Below are 23,455 nucleotides of genomic sequence, written 5' to 3'. Positions count from 1 at the left end.
TGCTCTCTGAGAGTACACATAATAGGAGTCTTACACAAAAGTGTGAAGAGTGACATTTAAAAATTTTTTTTTTTTAATTCCCTTTTGACTTGATAGAAAGGCTTTATTTTTGAGGGGAAAATATATAAATAAGTTACATGAATCTCTTTAAAAGTCACATTGTTTTCATTTCATAGAGCAATTTTTTTAATTCAAAAATTTATTTTTTAGAAGTAGTTGGACACAATACCTTAATTTTGTTTATTTATTTTTATATGTTGCTGAAGTTCGAACCCAGGGTCTTGGACGTGCTAGTCAAGCCCTCTACCCCTGAGCCACAATCCCAGCCCCCACAAAGAGCAATTTTTTTTTAAATATCTTTTTTTTGAGAGAGAGAGAGAGAATTTTTTTTTTAATATTTATTTTTCAGTTTTCGGCGGACACAACATCTTTGTTTGTATGTGGTGCTGAGGATCGAACCCGGGCCTCACGCATGCCAGGCTAGTGCGCTACCGCTTGAGCCACATCCCCAGCCAAAGAGCAATTTAAAAAAAAAAATTTATTATGTGACTCTAGATTTTGGTTGAATGAATTCATAGACATTTTTATATAATATTGTACATACAGTTTTGTTTTACTTTTTAACATTTATTTTGTATAAATAATGTTTGACATTGGATGACATGTATTTTCATTTTCTTTAAATTTAGTTTTTTTTTTCCCAAAATAAGTAGTTCAAGTACTTAGTAAAATAAAAGAAATTAAATATATCAAATGAAAAGTAATAGTCTCCTTACTGTACCTCACTTCTACCTGAGACGGTGGCTCCATTTCTCATGCACATTTGTCCTAGAGTCCCAGCTCTTTCCTTTTACTGAACATTTGTTTTCCATTGTTGGCTACTATAAATAGAGACTATCACAAACAACGTTCCTAATCTGTTAAAATATTTGAAGAGTTCTATTTTAGCTGGAACTCTGAACCACTCTGGCCTTTTGAGTTTATTAATAATTCCTACTAACAGTATATATAGTAAAACTAGTTCATTTACAAATTCTACAAATCAGATTTCTGTATTTCACATTTGTGCTTTCTCACTGGATATTTAATAAAATTAACAGAGGAATAGTTCACTATATTAAAAAGAAAACAATTGGGAAGATTCACAAGAGAAGGAATATAAAAATAACTAAAAAAAATCCTGAAAAATTTTTCAACTTCATAGAAAAGTAATAGAGAAAAGCAAATTGAAATATATATGACTTTTTTTTTTTTTCTTATGGTGCTGAGGATTGAACCCAGAGCCTCACACATGCTTAATCAAGCTCAGCCTGAACTATGCCCCTCACCTACAGGTGACTCTAAAAAAATTTTATTTTATTTTATTATTTTTTTTAATGATATACTGTAATTATTTTTTAATACCTTTATTTTTATGTATTTATTTTTATGTGGTGCTGAGGATCGAACCCAGAGCCTCACACGTGCTAGACGAGCGCTAAGCCACAATCCCAGCCCCAAAATTTTATTTTTGACCTTTGAAATTGGCAGAGATTTTAGAAGATAATTCTATCAGCTGGCAGAGGTTCTATCAAATAGGCATTCTCCCACTTGGTACATTGACTGATAAATTTGTATAACCCTCTTTGGAAGCAGTTTGGCAGTAATCTTAAAATGCTTGTACTTTTGATTTGTTATTTCTACTTTTAAGAGCCTATCCTACATTAATCCAGAAATATGTGTAAAACTTTATGGTACAAAGTCATTAGTCGACAATTATTTATGATTGAAAAAACCATAAAGTACTTCAAAGTAGAGGAATTCCTGTTTAAGTAAAATATAATTGTTTTATCCATGTAATGGGTACATAATATTAATAAATTAATTAAAATTAATTAATTAATTTTTTGGTGCTAGAGATCAATCCCAGGACCTCACACATGGTAGCCAAACACTTTACCACCAAGCCACTTCTCCAGCTCAGTGAATATTTTCAAATAATTGTAAATTGGTTGAGGCAGAGAATCACAATTTCAAGGCCAGCCTGAGCAACTTAGACCTTGTCTCAGAAGAGAATTTAGCTAGGCTGGTGGTTCATGCCTGTAATCCCAGTGACCCAGGAAGCAAAGATTGAAGGGTAGAGGCTGAGATTGTGGCTCAGTGGTAGAGTGCTTGCCTTGCGTGAGATACTGTGTTCAATCCTGGGAACCACATAAAAATAAACAAATAAAATAAATGTATTTTTAAAAAAAGATTGAAGGCTGGGGTTGTAGCTCAGCTGTAGAGTGCTCGCCTAGTATGTGTGAGGCCCTGAGTTCGATCCTCAGCACTACATAAAAATATATAAATAAAATAAAGGTATTGTAGCTAAAAGATTGAAGGATAGCAAGTTCAAAGCCTACTTAGCAACTTAGGGAGACTCTCTCAAAATAAAAAAAGATTGGTATTATAACTCAGTAGTAAAACACTCCAGGTTCAATCCCTAGTATCTTAAAAATAAACTAAGAAATAAAATTTAAAGGCTGACACAATGACACACACCTATAATCCCAGCTACTTGGGAGGCTAAGGCAGAAAGATGATAAGTTCAAGGCCAGCCTCAACAACTAAATGAAACCCTGTCTCAAAAATTAAAAGGGTTGAGGGTATAATGCAGTGGTGAAGGGCCTCAGTTTCAATCCCCAGTACCATAAAAGAAAAAAAAAAAAATTAGGACTTGGAGTGTAGTGGTAGAGTGTTTACTTAGCATGCATGAGGCTCTGGATTCAATCCCAGTATTACCAAAAAAAATTTGTGAAAATACATTTGTAGTTTAAGCAGAATACAGAGTCATATATTGTAATTAACTTCAACTATATTAAAATGATAATAAAAATACAAAATAGACCCCCAAAAGATAATAGTTGTCTTTTTTAAAAATATTTTTTTAGTTGTCAATGGACCTTTATTTAATGAATGTATTTATATGTGGTGTTGAGAATCAAATCAAAAGAGGTTCTGGGTTAGGACTTGCTTGTTAAGAAAACAGAAGGATGTACTATCAGAAGGCACACAGGTAATTAAGAACTCAGGCTGCTCTTATGTTAGACTGATCTGGTAGCTAATTGTAGCTCCATGCTAGGCGAGCACTTTACCACTGAGCCACAATCCCCAGCCCCAATACTTGTCTTTGTAAAGTAAGTTTTTAGTGGATTTTTCATTACTATTTTATTCCAAAGTTTCTTAAGTGAGCACATAATTAAAAATAAGTTAAATTTACTTGAGTGATAAGAAGATAGGAACAGTAGAAGTCCCTAGACTTCCATGAAGTAGGTGCTACACAGAAGGGAATGACCTTATTTGTTATGTCCTCTTGAATTTTACCTACTCTTCCTTGACTTACTTTGTAGTAGCCCAGGATCACCTGGGACACACAGAGAAATGAAGTCCAAGCCAAGCTCAGGCCACTGTATTATGATGTCCTTATCAGAGTGTTGGCAGGGAAACATAGGTCTGTGGGAAGGGCTGATGTTAGTTTTAGTGGAGCAGCTTGGATTTCACTTTGAAGACTGTTGCTTTGGTCAGAAAGTATTCTGCCTTTCAGTGAGCTAATTAAAATACTCCATTCCTGTGCAGAAGTCTTCATTCAGCTTTAAAAAGGAAAATACATCTTAATGGGTGCTGCTGCTTGTTCACCATTGGTGTTTTTCAACAATGAGATATTCCAGACTAGAAATTCTTAGTTTGCCACCTGAAGATCCTTTCATCTTCCCTTATTCCACCAAAAGAGGTTCTGGGTTAGGACTTGGCTTGTTAAGAAAACAGAAGGATCAGGATGTACTATCAGAAGGCAGACAGGTGATTAAGAACTCAGACTGCTCTTATGTTAGACTGATCTGATAGCTAATTGTAGCTCCACTGATTCCAAGGCTATAACACCTTGGGCAAGTCACTTTATAGTTGTGGTCCTCAGTTTCCTTATGTGTACCATGGGGATTGAAATAGCCTCTATCTACTGAGTGAATGTAAAGAATGATTCAGTCACCAGTACCACCCATCCACCCACACAAAATGAATGAGATGGTGCATGCTTTGCAAGTAGTGGCAATAGTTGGTGATATTATTGTCACTTTCTAAAGACTCTTTGAGATCTATAAAGGGTCTCAGGAAAGATAAGGAAGAAAATTAGAAGGAGAGCTTCTCTTGTTAGAGTGCAATCTTGATGATCCTGAAGCCTGTCGATCCTATCACTTCCATTTGGGATTCTTGTAGAGGAAAACCCTGCAGTGGAGTCCTAGAAGACTCAAGGACCCAAAAGAGAAGCAGCCCAAGATCAGGTTTGTCAGATTGACCGAATTTCGAAGTCTGCTTATTCTAATTACCATCTCTGTAGTCTTGTGCAGATAATGCAGCCTCAGGACTTTCCATTTGATTAAGAGATCTACTTCCTAGAGTGAGAGAAGGAGTACATGAGAAACTTGAAATGCTCAGCCTCTCTGCTTAGCAGAATCCATTCAACAAATAGTTGTTTTGTGTATTGTAATTTTTCAAAAATATTTTCAGTTATAGATGGATACAATATCTTTATTTTATTTTAATGTGGTGCTAAAGATCGAACCCAGTGCCTCACATGTGCTAGGCAAGCACTCTACCACTGAGCCACAACTCTAGCCCCTGTGTATTATAATTTTTATGGTTCAGTCAGAGATTGAAATCCAGAGGGTGGTGTAGTGATGTAGTTAAGGAATGTGAGTTCTTGCGTGAGACAATCTGGGTTCAGATCCTATTCCTGTTGTTCAGTAGCTTTGTGACCCTGGGCAAACAATTTCTGTCCTTCAGTTTCCTCATCTATAAGATGAGAATAGTAATAAGACCTAATTCCTGTAGTAATGGAAAGACTAAATGACTTAAGACATGTGAAGTGCTGACAGTTGTGGCTGGAACAGAACACCTTCATCATCAGTAGTGTGGATGGGCTTCCCTGAGAGATCCTGTTCTGTTAGAAAAGCACACTTGGCAAGGGATGTAGTACACTGGGCCCTGCCCCTGGCATCACCTCGTACTCTTGGGAAGTCTTGCTTGTTGCCTCAGACCCTGGTGCAACTTCCTTTTCTGATAGTCCTGTGGGACCTTAGCCCTTTTGATCATATTCCAGTCTGTCCCACTGCCTGCTCTGGGATGGGTCACTGGTGTTACTCAGTCTCTGATTCTCCTCTCACTCTCCTTGAAGTCCATGTCCTGAAGAGTCCCCATGGCCCTCCTTGGCTGCATTCTTGCTCTGCCCTGCAACTGTACTACCAATCCAGGCCAGATCAAGGTGCCAACTGTAGAGGTACATCGTTATCCCAGGGCTTGCTGAGGCTTGTCCTGGCCCCCATCCTAATACAGAGAGTTAGAAAACATATTAAGATCTAGATTGCGTAGATAATGACATTCCTTGATACCACAGCCAATGCACATACCCCCCTTGACTGATTTACCCTAATGTTCCTGTGGTCAGGCTAAAGGCCAAGCCTTGTTCAAAACCTACTGCCTGAACATCTGGGCTGCAGTAACAGACAATGGTAAATTGTATCATTTTTGGGTAAAACTCATAACCCTGTTGGCACAGTTCCTTCCTCACAAGGCTCCTTCTCAGGCATTATTTCGAAAGTTCTGTCTGGGCCTGTAGATAGATATTTTTGGATGATTGTGCAAACTAAGCTCTCCATGATCTGACCCCTGTCTGCTTACTGAGACTTTTTGGATGCAACTTTTTATTGAAGTATAACATTATATAGAAAATGTCCAAATCATTAGTGTAGAGGTAAATGAATTTTTACAAAATGATGAATTCCAACATTCAGATTAAGAGGCAGAATGTTACCAGCACCCACAGGATCGGATCCCCTTTTGGATCCGCTTCCAATCACTCCTCTTAGCTCTCCTTGTTTAGCCATGCTGATCTAGTTACCATTTCACCCACCCGCAGCATACCATTCTCTCTCATGCTCCTGCCCCTACACATGCTGTTTCCTTGGATGCCAGGCCTCGCCTCCTCACTGCTCAAAACTCAGGTGTCAACTTCCCCTGATGGGCTAGGTCTGCTTCCTGTACTTTCCTCCCATGTTTTGTAATTGTTTACTGGGAGATCCCTGAAGTCAGAGACTGAGTCACCAGTCTCCCTGGCACTCAGCACATGCTTGCCATAGAGCAAACTCCAGCAGTGTTTTCTTATTATACAGTTTTTCTAAAATATTTGAAGTCATATTTTACTTTTCTTTTTTATCTTCCCTGTCCCTACCTCGAGCACATGCCATTCCAACTTTCTGCCTTCCTAACCATCCTTCTTGCCTCTTCTGGCTTATCTGAAAACATATTAACTCTTTCTTTCTTAGTTGTTGTTGTTTTGAGCCAGGGACTGAACCCAGAATGAGAGAAGGAGCTACATCCCCAGCCCTTTTCATTTTTTCTTTTGAGACAGGTCTCACGAAGTTGTTGAGGCTGACCTTGAACTTGTGATCCTCGTGCCTTAGCCTCCCAAGTTACTGGGATTACAGATGTGTGCCACTATCTCCAATGAATTGTGATTTCTATCTCAGAAAAGCTGTTACAAGAAAATGAACCAAAAAAGTAAAGGTTTACCAATGTTGTGATGTTTCCTGAGGGGCTTTTTTTTTTGAGGGCACATAAGACTTTATTCAAATTTTGGTATATGAACGCAAACAAAGAGAATGACTTCAGGAGAAAAGGAAACTACATAAGAACAAACAAGAGGGCTGGGGATGTGGCTCAAGCGGTAGCACGCTCGCCTGGCATGCGTGCGGCCCGGGTTCGATCCTCAGCACCACATACAAAGATGTTGTGTCTGCCGAGAACTAAAATAAATAAATAAATAAATATTTAAAAAAAAAAAAAAAGAACAAACAAGATGCAGGCTGGAGGCATAGCTTGGTGTTAGGTTCAATTTTTTTTTTAAACATGCAAAATGTATTAACACAGACATACACATTCTGCCTCTTAATTTTATGTCAGCATAACTATAAATCTGATTTTGAATGTGTTTGCAAAAGCCATATTGCCATTTCTGCATAAATATTGACCTAGATATGCAAAATAATAATAATAATACAGAGCTTTGTGATTAATCTCTAGATGCCTTTCATTTTGTTTAGAAAATAAGATATAATGGCATGGCATGATAATTAATATAAAGCAATCAATGTTGAGTGGAGTCTAACACATTTTTGTTGTAGAGGGTTCAATACAGTGTCTAGAACCCACTAAGTGAGCAATAAATGTTAGTTGTAGTGACTGTTACCACCTTTGCTTGGGCTCATAAAGGAAGAGTCATTTCAAGTGACCATTGAAAGATGGGTTTCTGATAGAAGGAGGACAGGGAAGGACAGCTCAGCAGAGCTCTAAACCCTTCTAGAAAGATCCTTCTGGTTGGGGCTGGGATTGTGGCTCAAGGGGTAGAGCGCTTGCCTAGCATGCGTGAGGCACTGGGTTCGACCCTCAGCACCACATAAAAATAAAATAAAGGTATTGTGTCCATCTACAACAAAAAATAAATATTTAGGAAAAAATGACTGACCACAAGTTTATCTCTAATTCACACATTGATTTAAAAAAAAAAAGGATCCTTCTGGTGCTTCCTCCTTTTTCTTCCATCTTTCTACTTTCTATCTACCAGGATTGTTTCTAGCTGTCATGTTTCCTTGGTTTGAAGGATTTAATGCTCAAAGTTTTTTCATTCCCTTTTCTATGAAGTTATCAGATTCATAACCCTCTTTCTCCCAAGGTGGCTTTTAGATGTTTCAAATATATAGACCACTTTGGTGGGCAAAAGCGCCTTTTGTTTGTCCCTAGAGTGAGTTGGGAAAGGGATAAAACTCCTTGGACTGAATAGCTTGTTTTTATGAAACATCATTGAAGAAGATGTCTGTTATTTTCAGTGAACAGTAGGCCCTTTATTTATATGTGGTGCTGAGAATCGAACCCAGTGTCTCACACAAGCCAGGCAAGTGCGCTACCGCTGAGCTACAGCCCCAGCCCTGGATATTGTCATTTTTATGAAACATCATCATTATAAGACACCAACCTTGAACCATCAGTTATAACAAATGATTTCTGGGCTGCTTTGAAATCCCCCTTGTAAACTCAAACTCTCTAGCCTTGATTTTTGTGTGCCCTGATGTCTTAAACCATTTGAAAGGGAAAAGCTGATTTTTGATTTTTTTTTTTTTTTAAAGAGAAATCAGTTGTTTTCCTAGACAAAAACAAAGCAGTTCATTTTAGAAAGTTTTAAAGTATTTAGAGAAGCAAAGAAAGGAAAATCATTTATAATTTCACCACCATCCAGAGTTAATTATTTTGAACTTCAAGGTCTATTTTTTTTTTTTAAGGAACACAGAATTTACCTCTTTTAGAACCTTCACTTAATAGGAAGGTTAAATATCTTTTCATATCATTACAGATTCTTTTGTATCATATTGAATGATTTCATAGCAGTATATTTTATGTAGGAAATGGGGACATTATTAGTAAAATTTATTATATTTTAATTTAGAAAAAAGAAACTCATGATCTGAAGATAGTACATAAAGAAGGAGTGTTGTAAAGAGTGATGGGATGTTGTGAAATCTAAAGGGATAGTTTCACAGTCTGAATACCATAAGCAATCATTGCAGGCTTAATAAATTGGTACATTAAGTAGGATGTTAATAGACTCAATCTCTTTATACATCTTTGGGCTAAAGTTTTGTAGAATCATTTTGGGTCTGAAAATTTCACAAGAAATATGCTTGTGGTATCCCAGGTTGCTAAAGGTAGATGGTTTTGACTTCCTTGGTTTCCTTTTATGGGAAATCAAGCCACGAAGCTCTCACTCTGTGTGAGTTTCAAGAGCACCTTGTGCACCAGGAAGCGTGTCAGGTGATTATTTGAACAGTTATGAAAGTTTCATGTTGATAAAGACTTGCTGAGTCTAATCTTGATTGATGAAGCTGGATTATTCCATACGCTTATTTCTTTTTACAGGCAGTGCTTTCCTCAGTGCTATTTTTCTTGCCTTAGCAACATACCAGTCTCTGTATCCAATCACCTTGTTTGTCCCAGGACTCCTCTATCTCCTCCAGGTAAGCACTTGCTGGTTAGAAACCAGTGCTCAAGTGATGTTTAATACATAGCCTGGTCCCTGCTGGGAGGAAGGAAGGGAATGGATTAATAAAGGCAATGGGACTGGGGCCCCCAACTAATATCTGCTTGCTTCTACTTGAAAAGACAAAGAAACTTGACTAACTTTAAAGAAAGTAGACTAAGTGATCTTTAGTTCTGTGTTTTGTCTTTGCAAATGTGAAACTGCTTTTCATTTTACATAATTGTATTTGGGATCTATCAACCATCTTGTATTCTTCTCTCACCTAATGTACATAGATTCCTCTGAGCTCATTTCTTTTTAAGTTTTTTTCTTTCTTTCTTCTTCTTTTTTTTTTTTTTTTAATAATAGCACTCACCAGTTGTAGCTCAGTGGTAGAGCACTTGCCTAGCATGTGTGAGGCACTGGGTTCAATTCTCAGCACTGATATAAATAAATAAAATACAGGCCCATCAACAACTAAAAAAATATATATTAAAAATAGCACTTATTTTCTAAAGTTCTTTAAAAAAATTAAATGTAATGGGTACACTTGTTGCAATGACAGGAACATCCTAGGTGATCAATAAATATGATAGTAATTCAGGCACTATACTAAGCACTGCAGGCATCATCTCACTTCAGCCCCATATGGATTTTGTGGGACAGGTCATATTATTTGCAATAGGTTTGTTTGGTATTATACATATTAGGCACATGAATTAAAACAGAATGTTGGGAGGTTAAATCATTTACCTAAGGTCACATGGCTGGCAAGAAGCATGCAGGAGGTAACACCAAGATTCAAAAATCCAGAAGTGTCTTGATTTCAGAGTCTTCATTCTTAACACTCTTACTAAAGCTAATAATATGCATCCTCTTGTGCAAAAAGAACAATTGCTTGTCAGTATAGGTGACTTTGTAATATATCTTTTGGTGTATATAGTGATACATGATTAGGTTGGTCTTTCTTTTATTTGGGGGAATTTGAGATATGGTCTTCAGTAAATAGCACTGGATATTTGGGCAGGGTATAGTATAGAAATTTGGTTTTCTCTAAGTAATTTTCTTAAGTTATATTTCTCCAGATGATTCACTGGATCTAAGACTAAAAAGTTATATATTCTTATTATGCAAGATCAAATTGTTCTCCACAGAAAAAGCCAGTTGTAGTGCCACCATCAGTATCTACAAAGAAGTGAACCAGCTACCTCCCAGTCTGCCAGCACTGGCTTTTCAAGTTGGATTTATAATCGCTAGTTCAATTAGATGTGTCACCATGCAATGAATTATTTTGTTTTGATTTTCTTTCTATATTCATGTTGATCCAATCATTTTCCATATAATAATATACTATGTATATTTTCTTTATATATATATAAATATTTAGTTGTTGATGGACCTTTATTTTATTCATTTATTTATATGTGGTACTGAGAATCAAACCCAGTGCCTCACACATGCTAGGCGAGTGCTCTACCATTGAGCCACAACCCCAGTCCTTATATTTTCTTAATACTGTGCAGTTTATTCTTTAGAAAGTCTGAGCCTTAAAGAGAATGCATGCAATCAGAACTTTTATGCAACTAGATATAAAATAAATAATATAGAAAAAAGGACTAGGGGTATAGCTAAGTGGTAGAGTACTTCCCTAGCATGCATGAGGCCCTAGGTAGTATTACCAATAAACAGACCAACAAAAACACTTGGGCTGACCTAAACTTTCCAAATAATTTGTTAGTCCATTTCTAAATACTGCTTTATATAAAATGACTTTTGTTTAAAACTCAAGGAAATTTCCTCCTGAGAACAGTGGACAATAAAACTGTGTCATGAGGTTAGGCAACTCAGCTAGTCAATTTATTTAGTCTCCCTGCCCGAATATCCAGTGCTATTTATTAAGCACTCAATATCTCTGAGTCTGCAGAGATAAAGCAGGTACAGTTGCCAAGCAAGGAGTATTCCAGGAAGACTGCTGTGCTAGTAACCTATGGGGTGGTTGAGCATAGAAGACACTGAAATTGGGAAGGTTAGACCATTGTCAGAGGAAATTGAGAGGTGAGGGTCTGGATGCAGGGGATTTTTAGGTGGTGGAATCAGCTGGCAGCAGTCTGTATCTGGGAAACAGGAATAGGAAGAGTTTTGAGATGAATTTCAGGACCGCATTTGTGTAGAAATTAAAATTCCACCTCTAACTATTTTTTTATTTAAGAATGTAAAGTGGCTTGTAGGTCAGTAGGGCCTTCTGAGTCATGATAGAGTATTTGGAAAATTAATTCAGTCACTTCCAGGAAACAAACACACCTGTTTAAATATGAGAGCGAGAACAGAAGAGGAAATTATCTTTTAGAACTGAGTTCCTCCTAAACCATTAAGTGGACCCATTAGGCCTGAGTTCACAGAAATCCAAAGGCTCGAAAGAGAGAAATTAGAACTAATGAGCTCAGTGAAAGGCAGCCCTGTGACAGAATGGGATGTTCCAAGTGAGGTAAGCTCCCTGTGAATCAGTTTTTAGGCCAGTGGAAAATGGCACTTATTAGGGAGTCCTAGCAATGTTGTAAGTATCATCACAGGTGGTTGGATGATCCCAAATGTTCTTCCAACTTCCAACTTAGAATGGTTTAAATAACCACAAACCCACGATGGATCTGCTCTTGACATTCTGGTTTTCTCAGTTTCTAGAAGCCCTCTGCGGGCACACATTTCTTCCTGGAATGATTGTATAAGATACTATAGAAAAGCACAAGCTTGATGGGGATGTCTTGTTAAGATGGAAAGCAGAGTAGTCTCATACGTTAACAGGGTGATGTCAGAACTCTGAAACCAACTCAAAGAACCCTTACTGGCCAAATTTGGGATATTTTGAGCACCAAAAGAATAAAGATTATAAGGGATTATAGAACGTTGAATAAATTAAAATCCATGTGTTCATAATGAAGTTCAGAAGAGAGTTGATTAGAGAAAAAAATTGGATATACCATCATTGTTCCCAATTTCTTTTCTTTTTTTTTTTTTAAAAAAGAGAGAGAGAGAGAGAGAATTTTTTAATATTTATTTTTTAGTTTTCGGCGGACACAACATCTTTGTTTGTATGTGGTGCTGAGGATCAAACCTGGGCCGCACGCATGCCAGGCGAGCGCGCTACCGCTTGAGCCACATCCACAGCCCCCAGTTTCTTACATTGAAAATAACTGAAAGGAAAGAACTACCCAGGTACAATAGCTTATACCTATAATCCCAGCTACTCAATAAGCTGAGGCAGGAGGATTGCAAGTTCAAAGCCTGGACAACTTAGTGAGACCCACCCTCAAACTAAAATAAAAAGTGCTAGTACTGTAGCCCAGTGGTAGAGTTCTTGCCTAACATGCATGAGACCATTGGGTGGGTGGGTGGGGCTGCTGCCTTATACTGAGCTTATTAGTTTTAGCTTCCCCAGTTGAATAAAGAGACTGCTTCTAAATAGATGAAAGCCAATTTATAAATGTAGAAATGATAGAATAGCAAATCGCCAATGAAATTATTGAACCTAGCAAAGATCATCAATGGATGCTAAAATCAAGTGAATAGTTTTTAGAGAATGTATATAATTTTGAATGGTGCCAAAATTTTATCACCCCCACTTTCCACCCTCTAAATTATTTATTAATAACAAAGGAGCCGGTGTGGTTGCAATCCCAGTGGCCTGGGAGGCTGAGAGATGAGGATCACAAGTTCAAAGCCAGCTTCAGCAATTTAGCAAGGCCTTAGGCAACTTGGCAAGACCCGTCTCTAAATAAAATATTTTAAAAAGGGTCAAAGATGTTGCTCAGTGGTTAAGGCCCCTGGTTCAATCCCTGGTACCCAAAAAAAAAAAAAAAAAGGAAATCACATCTGTACAAAGGAGTGTTCTGGAAGTCTCAGGTCAAACACATGATCCTACTCAAATTGTTTACAGTGGAACAATTGAAAAAATGCATTTCTTTTTTTGTTTTGTGTTGTCTTTTGGTACTGGGGATTTAACACAGGGGTGCTTAACCACAGAGCCATGTCCTCAACCTCTATTTATTTTTTTTTTGAGACCTGTCTCACTAAGTTGCTGAGGCTGCCTTTGAACTTGCAGTCTTCCTGCCTCAGCCTCCCAAACTGCTGAGATTACAGGCATGTGCCCATGTACCTTGCTAAGATGTGCTTCTTGGTGTGATGCAATCTGTGTACATAGCATTAACTTTCAAATATTCTTACCTAAGAAGTTGACTTTAATTAAGCCTTTAGATCTGTTTACTAGTTTTTAGAAAATGAAAGAACAGAGGAATAATTTAAATGATACTATAGGGAGTAATAGAACACACCAAAATGGTCTGTAAGACAGTTGATCTGGTTCTCTTCAAATTGTCAAGGTCATGCTGGGCTTAGTGCCATAGCCCCTAATCTCAGCAACTCAGGACGCTGAGGCAGGAGGATCACAAGTTTGAGGCCGGTCTTGGCAATTTAGCAGAATCCTGTCTCAAGATAAAAATAAAAAAGAGTGGGGATGTACCTTAGTAGTAGAGCACCAGTGGGTTCTATCCCAGTGCCATTAAAAAAGAAAAGAAAACAAAAAAAAAGAAAGACAAAGTCAATGTCATGTTTCAAGTTTCAAGACTAGAGAGACACAAAAACCAAATGGAGGACTGGGGGCTGTGGCTCAGTGGTAGAATGCTCGCCTAGCATGCATGAGGCACTGGGCTTGATCTTCAGCACCACATAAAAATAAAATAATAAAATAAAGATATTGTGCCCACCTATAACTAAAAAATAAATATTAAAAAAAAAGCCAAATGGAATGAGAGGTTCTTGATTGAATTCTGGTGTGGAAAAAAGATATAGAGTTGTTTTAGGGGTTGTTAGAAAAATTTGAAGATAAATAAAAATATTAGGTGCTTTTAGAGAACTATTATTAACTTCTTGTGCTATGAAGGAGAATATCCTTATTTTTATGAGCTGCATGCACAAGTGTTTTGGGGAGAAGTATCATGATATGTACAATTTTTAGGTACTTCAGCAAAAATCAATTTGTATACTTAGAAATAACATGGCAAAGTGGTAATCTTTAATCTAGTGACATAAAGTTGATTATTTTATTTTTTTGTTTTGTTTTTTGAAACAAGGTCTCGCTAAGTTGCTCTGGGTAGCCTTGTGATCCTCCTGCTTTATCCTCCTTAGTGGCTGGGATGCACGTGTACACCATCACACAACTTGATATTATATTATTTCAGATTTTCTGCATGTTTTAAAAAATTTATGTTACGGTATAGGAAAATAGAATACAGTTTCTGACATCTCGATTAGGATATTTATTAGCTCTGTGACTCTGGAGCAGTTACTGTTTAAGTTCTTTCTCCCTTGGTTTCTTTATTTACAACGTTGGATAATAGTACTTGGGCTGGAGATATAGCTTAGTGGTAGAGCCCTTGCCTAGCATGTGTGAGGCCCTGGGTTTGATCCTCAGCACCACCAAAAAAATATATATATATATATATATTTATATATAAAAATTAATACTGCAAAGGATTAAGATATGTCTAGTATCCAGAACAGTGTCTGCTCTCAGTGGATCATAGGAGTAGTAATTAGCATTCAGATGTTCATGGAAAGGACCTGGCTACCAGTCTATAGCTACATAAGGTAATGAAGGGAAAGGATAATTATTTCTTTTCTGGAGCCAGAGGAACTGTAAATTAGTTTGTATTTCCACCTTTGACACTATAAACCTGCCTCCATTCTGCTGAGTTTCTATATACTGTAAAAGGTAGATAATGGATAAGCTAGTGAGTGTCTCATCAGTGCCAGAGTCAAAGCTATTTTTCTCTTCCCTCTTGAGGCCCAGGATCAAAGGCAGGGGTGCTGCATCTGGCTCCCTGGTGAATCACTGGTAGTTTGAGCCCATCTGTTCCCCTCCCCCAACTTTGTTCTTCCTCTGACCTTGGCTTGGAGCCTAGTTTCCAAATTAGAGAGAAGCTTACAGTGTTATGATCTGATCACATGCAGAATAAAATAGTCCTAACATGCACAGGATCTGGAGGCTACAGTGAAGGAAAAACCAAGTGCATCAAGAGGCTGAGGAAGACTAGGGGAGGTTTGCTGAGATGCTCATGGTGAAGTCCAGGAAGTTTCTAGTTCCTGCTTTCCTTTTGCTTGGGATTCCTACAGCCTTGGACCCCTGTGGTTTGTTTGAGGTTCTGTTTTCTTTCAAGGACAATAATAGACACTAGGGGAAAATACCTTGTGAGTGCTCCTTTGGTTTTTGCTTTAATCCAGTATGAGCTTTTCTTGTCTTTGAACTGAAAAAATGAATCCTGTAACTTACTTTCTGGTGCTTGGGCAGGTTTCATGATAATAGCTCAAACTAAAGGAGGCAACCCCACTCAGGTCTTTCTTGATATCTGGGTCCTTCCCCAGCCCTTCTCTGAGGCCTTATTTAGAATTTTCACACTCTGCTCTTTCTTTCTCCAGCAGCTTTTTGTTGTCTCTGCTGCTTCCTGGAGGGTGCCAGAGCAGAGGTGACAATGCTGTTAACTTCTTTTCTTTTTAGAAAAGGTAAAAATGAGGGTAAGAACTTGGTCATACATTTAGGATTCATTTTTTTACCTGTCTTGTAAAATATCTCTCCTGGGTCTCTTCAGATTCCAAAAGTTTAGGTATAAAAACTTTGTTAGGTTCCAACTTGCTTTAAAGAGTTTATTCTGAAAATTGATCTTTTCCTTCTCACACCATGAAAGAAAATGGTTTCTTATAGAAAATGTTGTTCTCCCTCCTGTTTTATGTAGATAAAGGGAGGGAGGTACATTTTTCTCCTTTTGAGGGCTGGTGATATAGCTCAGTGGTAGAATCTTGCTTAGCATGCTCAAAGCCCTGGGTTCCATCCCTAGGACAGAAAGAAAAAAATTATTTTCTACCTTTCCTTTGTATAGTTTGACTTTTTCTGAAACAGTTTGAGAAATCTGTTCTCTAAATATTTTTATATATTAATAACAATGTATCTTATGGGATAACTCCTAGTTAAATTTTTCAGGTTGAGGGTACACGTAACCCATGGACCAAATCTGACCCACAGATGGATTTCATTTCACCCTAGTGTTTAATTTTGTTTTGAATTCGTTGTCACTATTTTAAAAAATTATGTTAAAATTTTGAATTTCCAGCTTCTTTTGAGGATTTTTGCCTTTACATAGAGCATACTCTCTTTACCATAGTCCCATGTGTCATCTCTATCACATTAACTCATTTATTACCTTCTTGGCTCCTGTAAGTATTTGAGAGAGAGTAAGTGTGTTCATTTGTTCACCAAAAGGTATGGAAACAATGACCAACCCATTATCTGCAATCGTCTTAGTACCCAGATTGTGATCTCAAACCACCATTTGTCCACTAAAAGAAACTGAGTTTTCTTAGAGAAGTGGTCGATTCCATTTTCAGGGCAGGAAATGTACAGGATGATCCTGGAATGTTGTGGTACCAGACAGTGGTAGAGCACATGCCTTAAATATATAAGGCAGTGGGTTCAATCCTCAGCACTACATAAAAATAAATAAATATATTGTGTCCATGTAAAACTTAAATTTTTTTTTTTTTAAAACAGGACTCAGGATATGACTTGAAGTTCCCAGTGACTAAAGGTGGATAATTTGAATTTCAATAGGATAAGATTTACAGTAGATTAAAACTTATAAATATACTTAAATCAAGAGATTCATAATGATACCAAAAGGAAACCTAATTGGTTAAGTTAGGAGAATTCACAGGAAACCAATTTATTATTTTGAAAACTAGATAAAGGAAAAAAATAAGTACATGTCTTACCTTTCTTATATTAGTAGGTACCATATAGTAGATGAGGGGAAACATCTTTATAAAATTATTCTAACTTACAAATGAAGACAGAGTGATAGGATAACATCATATTGCAACCCCTATTGGTCTAGGCATTAAGCATCAATAACAACTGACATAAAAACCAAAAATTAGTCTGAGGATGTGATTTAAGGGTTCAGTAGTTGCCTAACATGTGTAAGCCCTAGGGTTTGGTCCCCAGCACTGCAAAAACAAACCAAATTATGCCTCCTCTCAAGAGAATATATTACCAGCAAAGTTTTGCCAAAGGGATCAAATCCAAAATTGATCAAGCCTCTGCAACCAGCTGCAGTTTCCAAGAAATGTTGAAGAAAAGGTGTATAGTTGGAAAAACCAGATTGTGTGAAGTTCTGTAGGTAAAATTCCCTGGGTTCTTGAACAGGTGACTTATAAGAAGGGTGAGGGGAGACATGGGCAGGAGTAGCTGTAAATTAAAAGAGAGACTTAAAAATTGTATTATTTTTTTAAAAAATCTAAATATAGTGTGAAGGGATGCATAGGTAAGTGAAAAACCATAAAATAATACAAGGAAGTAATTACTGTAAAAACCAGGTTCATCATCACTTTAGAAGGAATAGTGGATTCTGGTTGGGTCTGGGAGCATGGAAGACCTTGGGGAATGGATAGAAAGTTTTTTTGAGCTGGGTCATGGCTACAAGGACATTTGCTTCATAATCAGTCACCAAGATTTCTATTTACTTTGTGCAGTTTTATAATAAAACAGTTTAAAGTTGATTTAGGTTGGGCTGAAGATGTGTTTTAGTAGGAGAGGGGTTGTCTAGCATGCTTGAGATCTTGGGTTTGATCCCCAGCACCACAAAAAAATAAATAAAAAATATAAGGTATCATTTTTCTAGCATTTCTTATGTACATTTACTTTTATCTACACATTTTAAGTCAGTATTTGCTGTGTAGCCAAAAAGGAGACTTATAAGAAGGGTAGGGGGAGACATGGACAGGAGTAGCTGTAAATTAAAAAAGAAGGTTCACCTGTCCACTGGGAAATTTTCAGTGTGATCCCTTAGGTTAAAGTTGGCTGCAGGGTTTATAAACAGCAAGCTATCAAAGGATTGCTGAAGTTTCTTTTTTAAGAATTCCAGGTATGCCTCACTGTGTAACAGGAGTAGTCCTGAAAGATTAAGTGCAGCCTCGATTTTTATAAATAGACCCAGTAAATGCTCTACTCTATCATTTCAGGACACTATTCCTCAAGGCAAATCTAAGACCATGTCTTAAAACAAAGTGTGTAACTGATGTGATTCTGCAATCTGTATATGGGGTAAAAATGGGAGCTCATAACCCAATTGAATCAAAATGTGAAATATGATATATCAAGAACTATGTAATGTTTTGAACAGCCAACAATAAAAAATTAAAAAAAAAAGTGATACCTGAAATACATTTTAAGCACAAGAAAAAAGAATCATTTTCTACTCAGACATCAACAGTAACACATTAGCTTGAATCAATCACTGCGAGCAGAGAAGCAAACTGAAACCTGGGGGCTGCTAACAAGATTTGCAGAGTAAATCCTCATCTCCTGGGTATGTGTTTAGGGCTCCCCTAAGAGAGTGGCTTTTAATAGTCTACTTGGTTCAGTTCTTCAAGACCATCTTTTTCTACTTCCTGGCTTATTTCTTGTTAAATGCTATCAGCAGGGAGGAGTAGGAGATAAAACTTTATTTTTGAGGTTCTTTTCCCACTTTCCTGGTTTATGGTTTCCTTCCTTTCTTCTTTTCTGAATGGCAGTATTATTCAGGGAGAAGAGATCAAAAATGATCAAATGAACTCAGAACCTGAGTGTTTTCTTCAAATTTTCAAATTTATGTATGGATGTCTCTTCATTGTTATTTCCCATTCCCAGAAATGTATAATTCTCATGAAACTTCATTCCTTTAGAGTAGTATTGTCCAGTAGAACTTTTTGTGATGACTGAAGCGTTCTATGTCTTGCATTGTCAGTAGTCACAAGCCACAGGTGGCCATGGAACACTTGAAATTTACTAGGAACCTGAGGAATTGAATTGTTAAGTTTAATTAATTTCCCATTAATTTAAATAGCCATATGTGGCTTAGGGACAGCACAGTTTTAAAGAGAGATAAGAGTAGAACTATGTGTATGGAAGCTTATTAAGGAGCCATAGGGGAGATCAGGTTCCTTTTCCCTAACATCTGTTAACAGTAATGCTATCTTCAGCTTAAAATTTTTCACTCTTTATCATGGTGTTATAGTATCTAAAATTCAAGCTGGGTGTGATAGTACATGCCAGTAATCCCAGTGACTCAGGAGACTGAGGCAGGAGGATTGCAAGTTTGAGACCAGCCTCAGAAATTTACTGAGTCCCTAAGCAACTTAGTGAGACCCTGTCTCAAAATTAAAAGGCTAGGGTGTAACTCAGTGGTAAAGCACCCCTGGGTTCAATCTCTAGTACCAAAAGCTAAAAACATCACCTTTGTTAATTTGCATAGTGAATGTCAGAATTGGATTGGATTTTTATTGGTAAGATGGATATCTTACTAATTAGCAAAATGAACATTAGAAGGTGCTCATTGGTGATATTAAAATATTCAAAAGGTGCTCTTTTTTATATATATTTTTTAGTTTTAGGTGGATACAGTATCTTTATTTTTTTTTAATGTGGTGCTGGGGATTGAACCCATTGCCTCACACAGGCTGGACCACTTGAACCACAACCCCAGCCCAAAAGGTTCTCATTTTTTAAATTAAAGTACTCAAAGGAAGTAAATTGGCTGAAATATTTTAGATTATCTTTTAAAAAATATATATGTATATATTTTATATACACATATATATACATATACATACATACATATATATATATATATGTATATATATATATATTTAGTTAGTTGTAAATGGACACAGTACCTTTATTTTATTTATTTTTATGTGGTGCTAAGGATTGAACCCAGTGCCTCACATATGCTAGGTAAGTTTCCACCACTGAGCCACAAACCCCGCCCTAGATTCTCTGTCTTTTGTTCCTCCTTCCATCTCTCTTTCTCTTTTGATTAAACCCAGGACCTTGCACTAGCTAAGGGCATACTCTACCACTTAGCTACACCCCAAGCCCCTACAGATACTTTCTACACTTGCATAAAGAGGGGCTGACAATCTAGGAAATCCTGTGAATTCCCTTAGAGATGTTGCCTGAGGCCTAATTCCTAAATGCTCCTTTGTCTCACCTTTGGTTAGAAGAATTTCTTGTTGCCTAATGTGAAACTAAGGGCAACAGAACTTTTTTCCAAGGATTGGCGGCACAGCTCAGTGGTAGAACATATGCCTAGCATGCTGAAGGCCCTGAGTTCAATCTCCCATACCACACCTGCCAAAGCAAAAAGCTTTTTTTCAAGATAACTGATAAAGAACCTTTGAGTTGGTCGGGAATGGTTGTGCACACCTGTAATCTCAGCAACTCTGGGAGCCTGAGGCAGGAGGATCATAAGTTCAAGCCTAGCCTGGGTAATTTAGGGAGACCTGTCTCAAAACAAATAAAAAAGGACTTTGGATGTAGCTCAGTGGTGGAATGCTTGCCTAGCATATGTGAGACCCTGAGTTTAATTCCCAATATCACGAGAGAGAGAGAGAGAGAGAGAGAGAGAGAGAGAGAGAGAGAGAGAGAGAGAAAAGAACCTATGAATTGTACATGACCAAAGCATAGGCATGATTTAGCTTGCACCCTATCTAGGCTCCTCTTGAACCCCTCCCCCCTTATACCTCAGATCATAACGGCTTTCTCTATTCTTCCAGTATGTTCCTTCACACATCAGGACCCATTTGATCGCTGGTAGTTCACCTGGCCTGAATACTCTTCTTCATTTTTAAAATCTCTTTTTGCCTCATAATAATAATTTTACATATATGTGTATGTGTTTGTGTATGTAAATTCTTCACATAATTTAAAGAATAATAAACACCTGTGTTTATACTACCCTACTTAAGAAATAGAGCATTTGTCATACTTTTGAAGCCCCTTAGATTCCTCTTCCACATTATAATCATTCTTTCTACCTCAGAGGTTATGACCATCATGATTTTTGTGCTGTTCTTAAGAGTTTACCACTATGTGGATCACTTAACAATATATTGATTTTTAAATTTTCTCACCAACATCTAATAATGAAACATTCCAAAGAGAACAAATATGAACCTTTATTATATCTACCTCCCAACATTGTACCATTAATAATTTAGTATGCTTGCTTTATCACATACTCACCTATTCATCAGTTAATGTTATGTTTGATGTATTTCAAAATTGAAGATATCATACATGTCCCCCTAAATAGTTCAACATAAGCGTCAACTAGAGTTCACTGTGTATTTATAAACTTTTTAAACTTGAAGTTAAATTTACATACCATGAAGTGCACAAATCTTAAATGTATGTTCACAGAGTTTTGACAAATGCATACCTTTATGTATCCCAGATTCCTATCAAGATATAGAAAGTTCCCTCAAGCCCCTTCCCAATCAGTTCCTACCCCTATACTTAAGGGGCAATTGTTGTGAAAAAAATTTTTGAGCTATATACTAGTTTTGCCTACTCTAGAACTTTATATAAATGAAATAAAATATGACACTTGGATAAAGTTTTTTTTCAGTCAGCTTGTTTCTGAGATGAACCTATGTTTTTGCATGCATTATTTTTTCTTGTTGGATGCTTTTTGTGTATATGTATATATACACTACATTTTATTTATTAATTTTCCTCCTAATGGAAACTTGGCCTATTTTCAATTTTTGTCTGTTATGAAAGAAGCTGCTATGAACATTTTTGTACAAATCTTTTTGTGGACTTAAGTTTTCATTTCTCCTGGGTAATACCTAGGAATACAACTGCTGGGACATTGAACAAGTATATATTTAGTTTTACTGGAAACTACTAGACTTTTTTTTTTTTTTCAAAATGTGTCATTTTATACCCCTACCAGCCAAATGTGAGTATAGTTGCAACCTTCACCAACACAAGGGAGTGTCAGTCTTTTCAATATTAGCTATTCTGCTGGGTGTATAGTGAAATCTTTTTATGAAGTTCTGCTTATTAATGTTTATTTTGAGAATTCAAACTTCTGTTTGACTAGTAAGATTTTTTTTTCTTCTTAAGGATTTTTTTTTCTTAACGTGGTGCTGGGGACAAACTCAGGGCCTTGTACATGCTAATTACATACTTTACCACCACTACAACCCTAGCCCCAAGATTTCTTTTTAGTTGTAGATGGACACAGTACCTTTATTTTATTTATATGTTTTTATGTGTTTCTGAGGATTATGAGGATGTGCCTCACACCTTCTAGGCAAGCCCTCTGCCACTGAGCTACAACCCCATCCCCCCAAAATATCTTTTTTTTTTTTTTTGAGAGAGAGAGAGAAAATTTTTAATATTTATTTTTTTTTAGTTTTCGGCGGACACAACATCTTTCTTTGTGAATGTGGTGCTGAGGATCGAACCCGGGCCACAGGCATGCCAGGCGAGTACGCTACCGCTTGAGCCACATCCCCAGCCCCCAAAATATCTTTAAAATAGAGAAAACACAGATGGAGATAGGTAGAAGAAAAATTGATAAATCAACACCGTAGAGTTTTAGCATATCCATTAAAGTAATTAGATTAAGTGCCAAAAATAAATAACTTATATAGACTATTTGAACATTACTTTTAACAAGCTTGATTTAATGAAGGTTAGAGGCAGAGAGCAGTCTTCCATACTAAGCCCTATAGAACTCTCTAATTTTTAAAATTAATTTTTAGCCAACCCTGTAACAGATGGTTTTATCTCCATTTTTTTTAAAGTTTTATTTTAAATTAATTTTAGACTTACAGAAACATTGCAAAAATAATTTCCTTATATCCCTCACCCCACTTCTTCTAATGTTAATGTTTTTTATAACTGAGTACAGTTATCAAGAACAAAAAATTAACACATAATATGATTAAGTAAACTATAGACCTTACTAGAATTTTGTATTTTTCTTTTCCTTTTTTCGATGTGGGGCTGGAGATTGAACGTAGGGTCATGCATTTGTTAGGTATGTGCTTTGCCACTATGCCCCCAGTAATAGAATTGTACACTTTTCTATTAAGGAAGTTTTTTTTCATTTCAGGATCATGTCCAGAATTTCACATTGTATTTAGTTGTTGTATCTCCTTGGTTTTCTCCAAGGAAGTTCCGCAGTTTTCTCATTCAGGACTTTTGAAGTTATTTTTGTTGAATGTATTTTAAATTGGATTCTTTTATTTTCTCATGATTAGGCTAAAATTATGCATTTTTGGCAGAAATGCATGTTATTCATGATGTTGCTCTTATTCTAACTCTAACCCTAATGGTATTTTATCTTCATCTCATGGTTAAGTTTGTGTCTACCAGCATTCTCTACTATATAATTTTTTTTTTAAGTCTTCTCTTTTGTAGTTAGTGTCTTGAGGAAGGTACTTTGAGATTATATAAGTCTGTTTCTCTTCAGATTTTCACTTTTGCATCCTTCAGTA

The 23,455-nt window shown here is 36.7% G+C and overlaps 1 protein-coding gene across 3 annotated transcripts in view; it reads left to right on the top strand.

Moving 5' to 3' along the window:
• Positions 1-23,455, top strand: part of Pigu (phosphatidylinositol glycan anchor biosynthesis class U) — a 90,929-nt gene that overhangs the window by 31,756 nt on the left and 35,718 nt on the right. For 2 of the 3 annotated variants that reach the window (XM_058575453.1, XM_058575454.1), the window contains exons 7-8: positions 8,980-9,077; positions 22,366-22,437. In XM_058575453.1, the coding sequence (XP_058431436.1) occupies positions 8,980-9,077; positions 22,366-22,437 (170 nt within the window). The remainder of the gene's footprint in view (positions 1-8,979; positions 9,078-22,365; positions 22,438-23,455) is intronic. The other variant, XM_046433315.2, reaches the window with a different exon arrangement.

Source organism: Marmota monax, unplaced genomic scaffold (genome assembly GCF_021218885.2).
Source record: "Marmota monax isolate L192 unplaced genomic scaffold, Marmota_monax_Labrador192_F-V1.1 WCK01_AAM20220418_F8-fsc00014, whole genome shotgun sequence".
NCBI lineage: Eukaryota > Metazoa > Chordata > Mammalia > Rodentia > Sciuridae > Marmota > Marmota monax.
The sequence above is the reverse complement of the archived record's forward strand: the minus strand, read 5'-3'. Positions and strand labels throughout refer to the sequence as shown.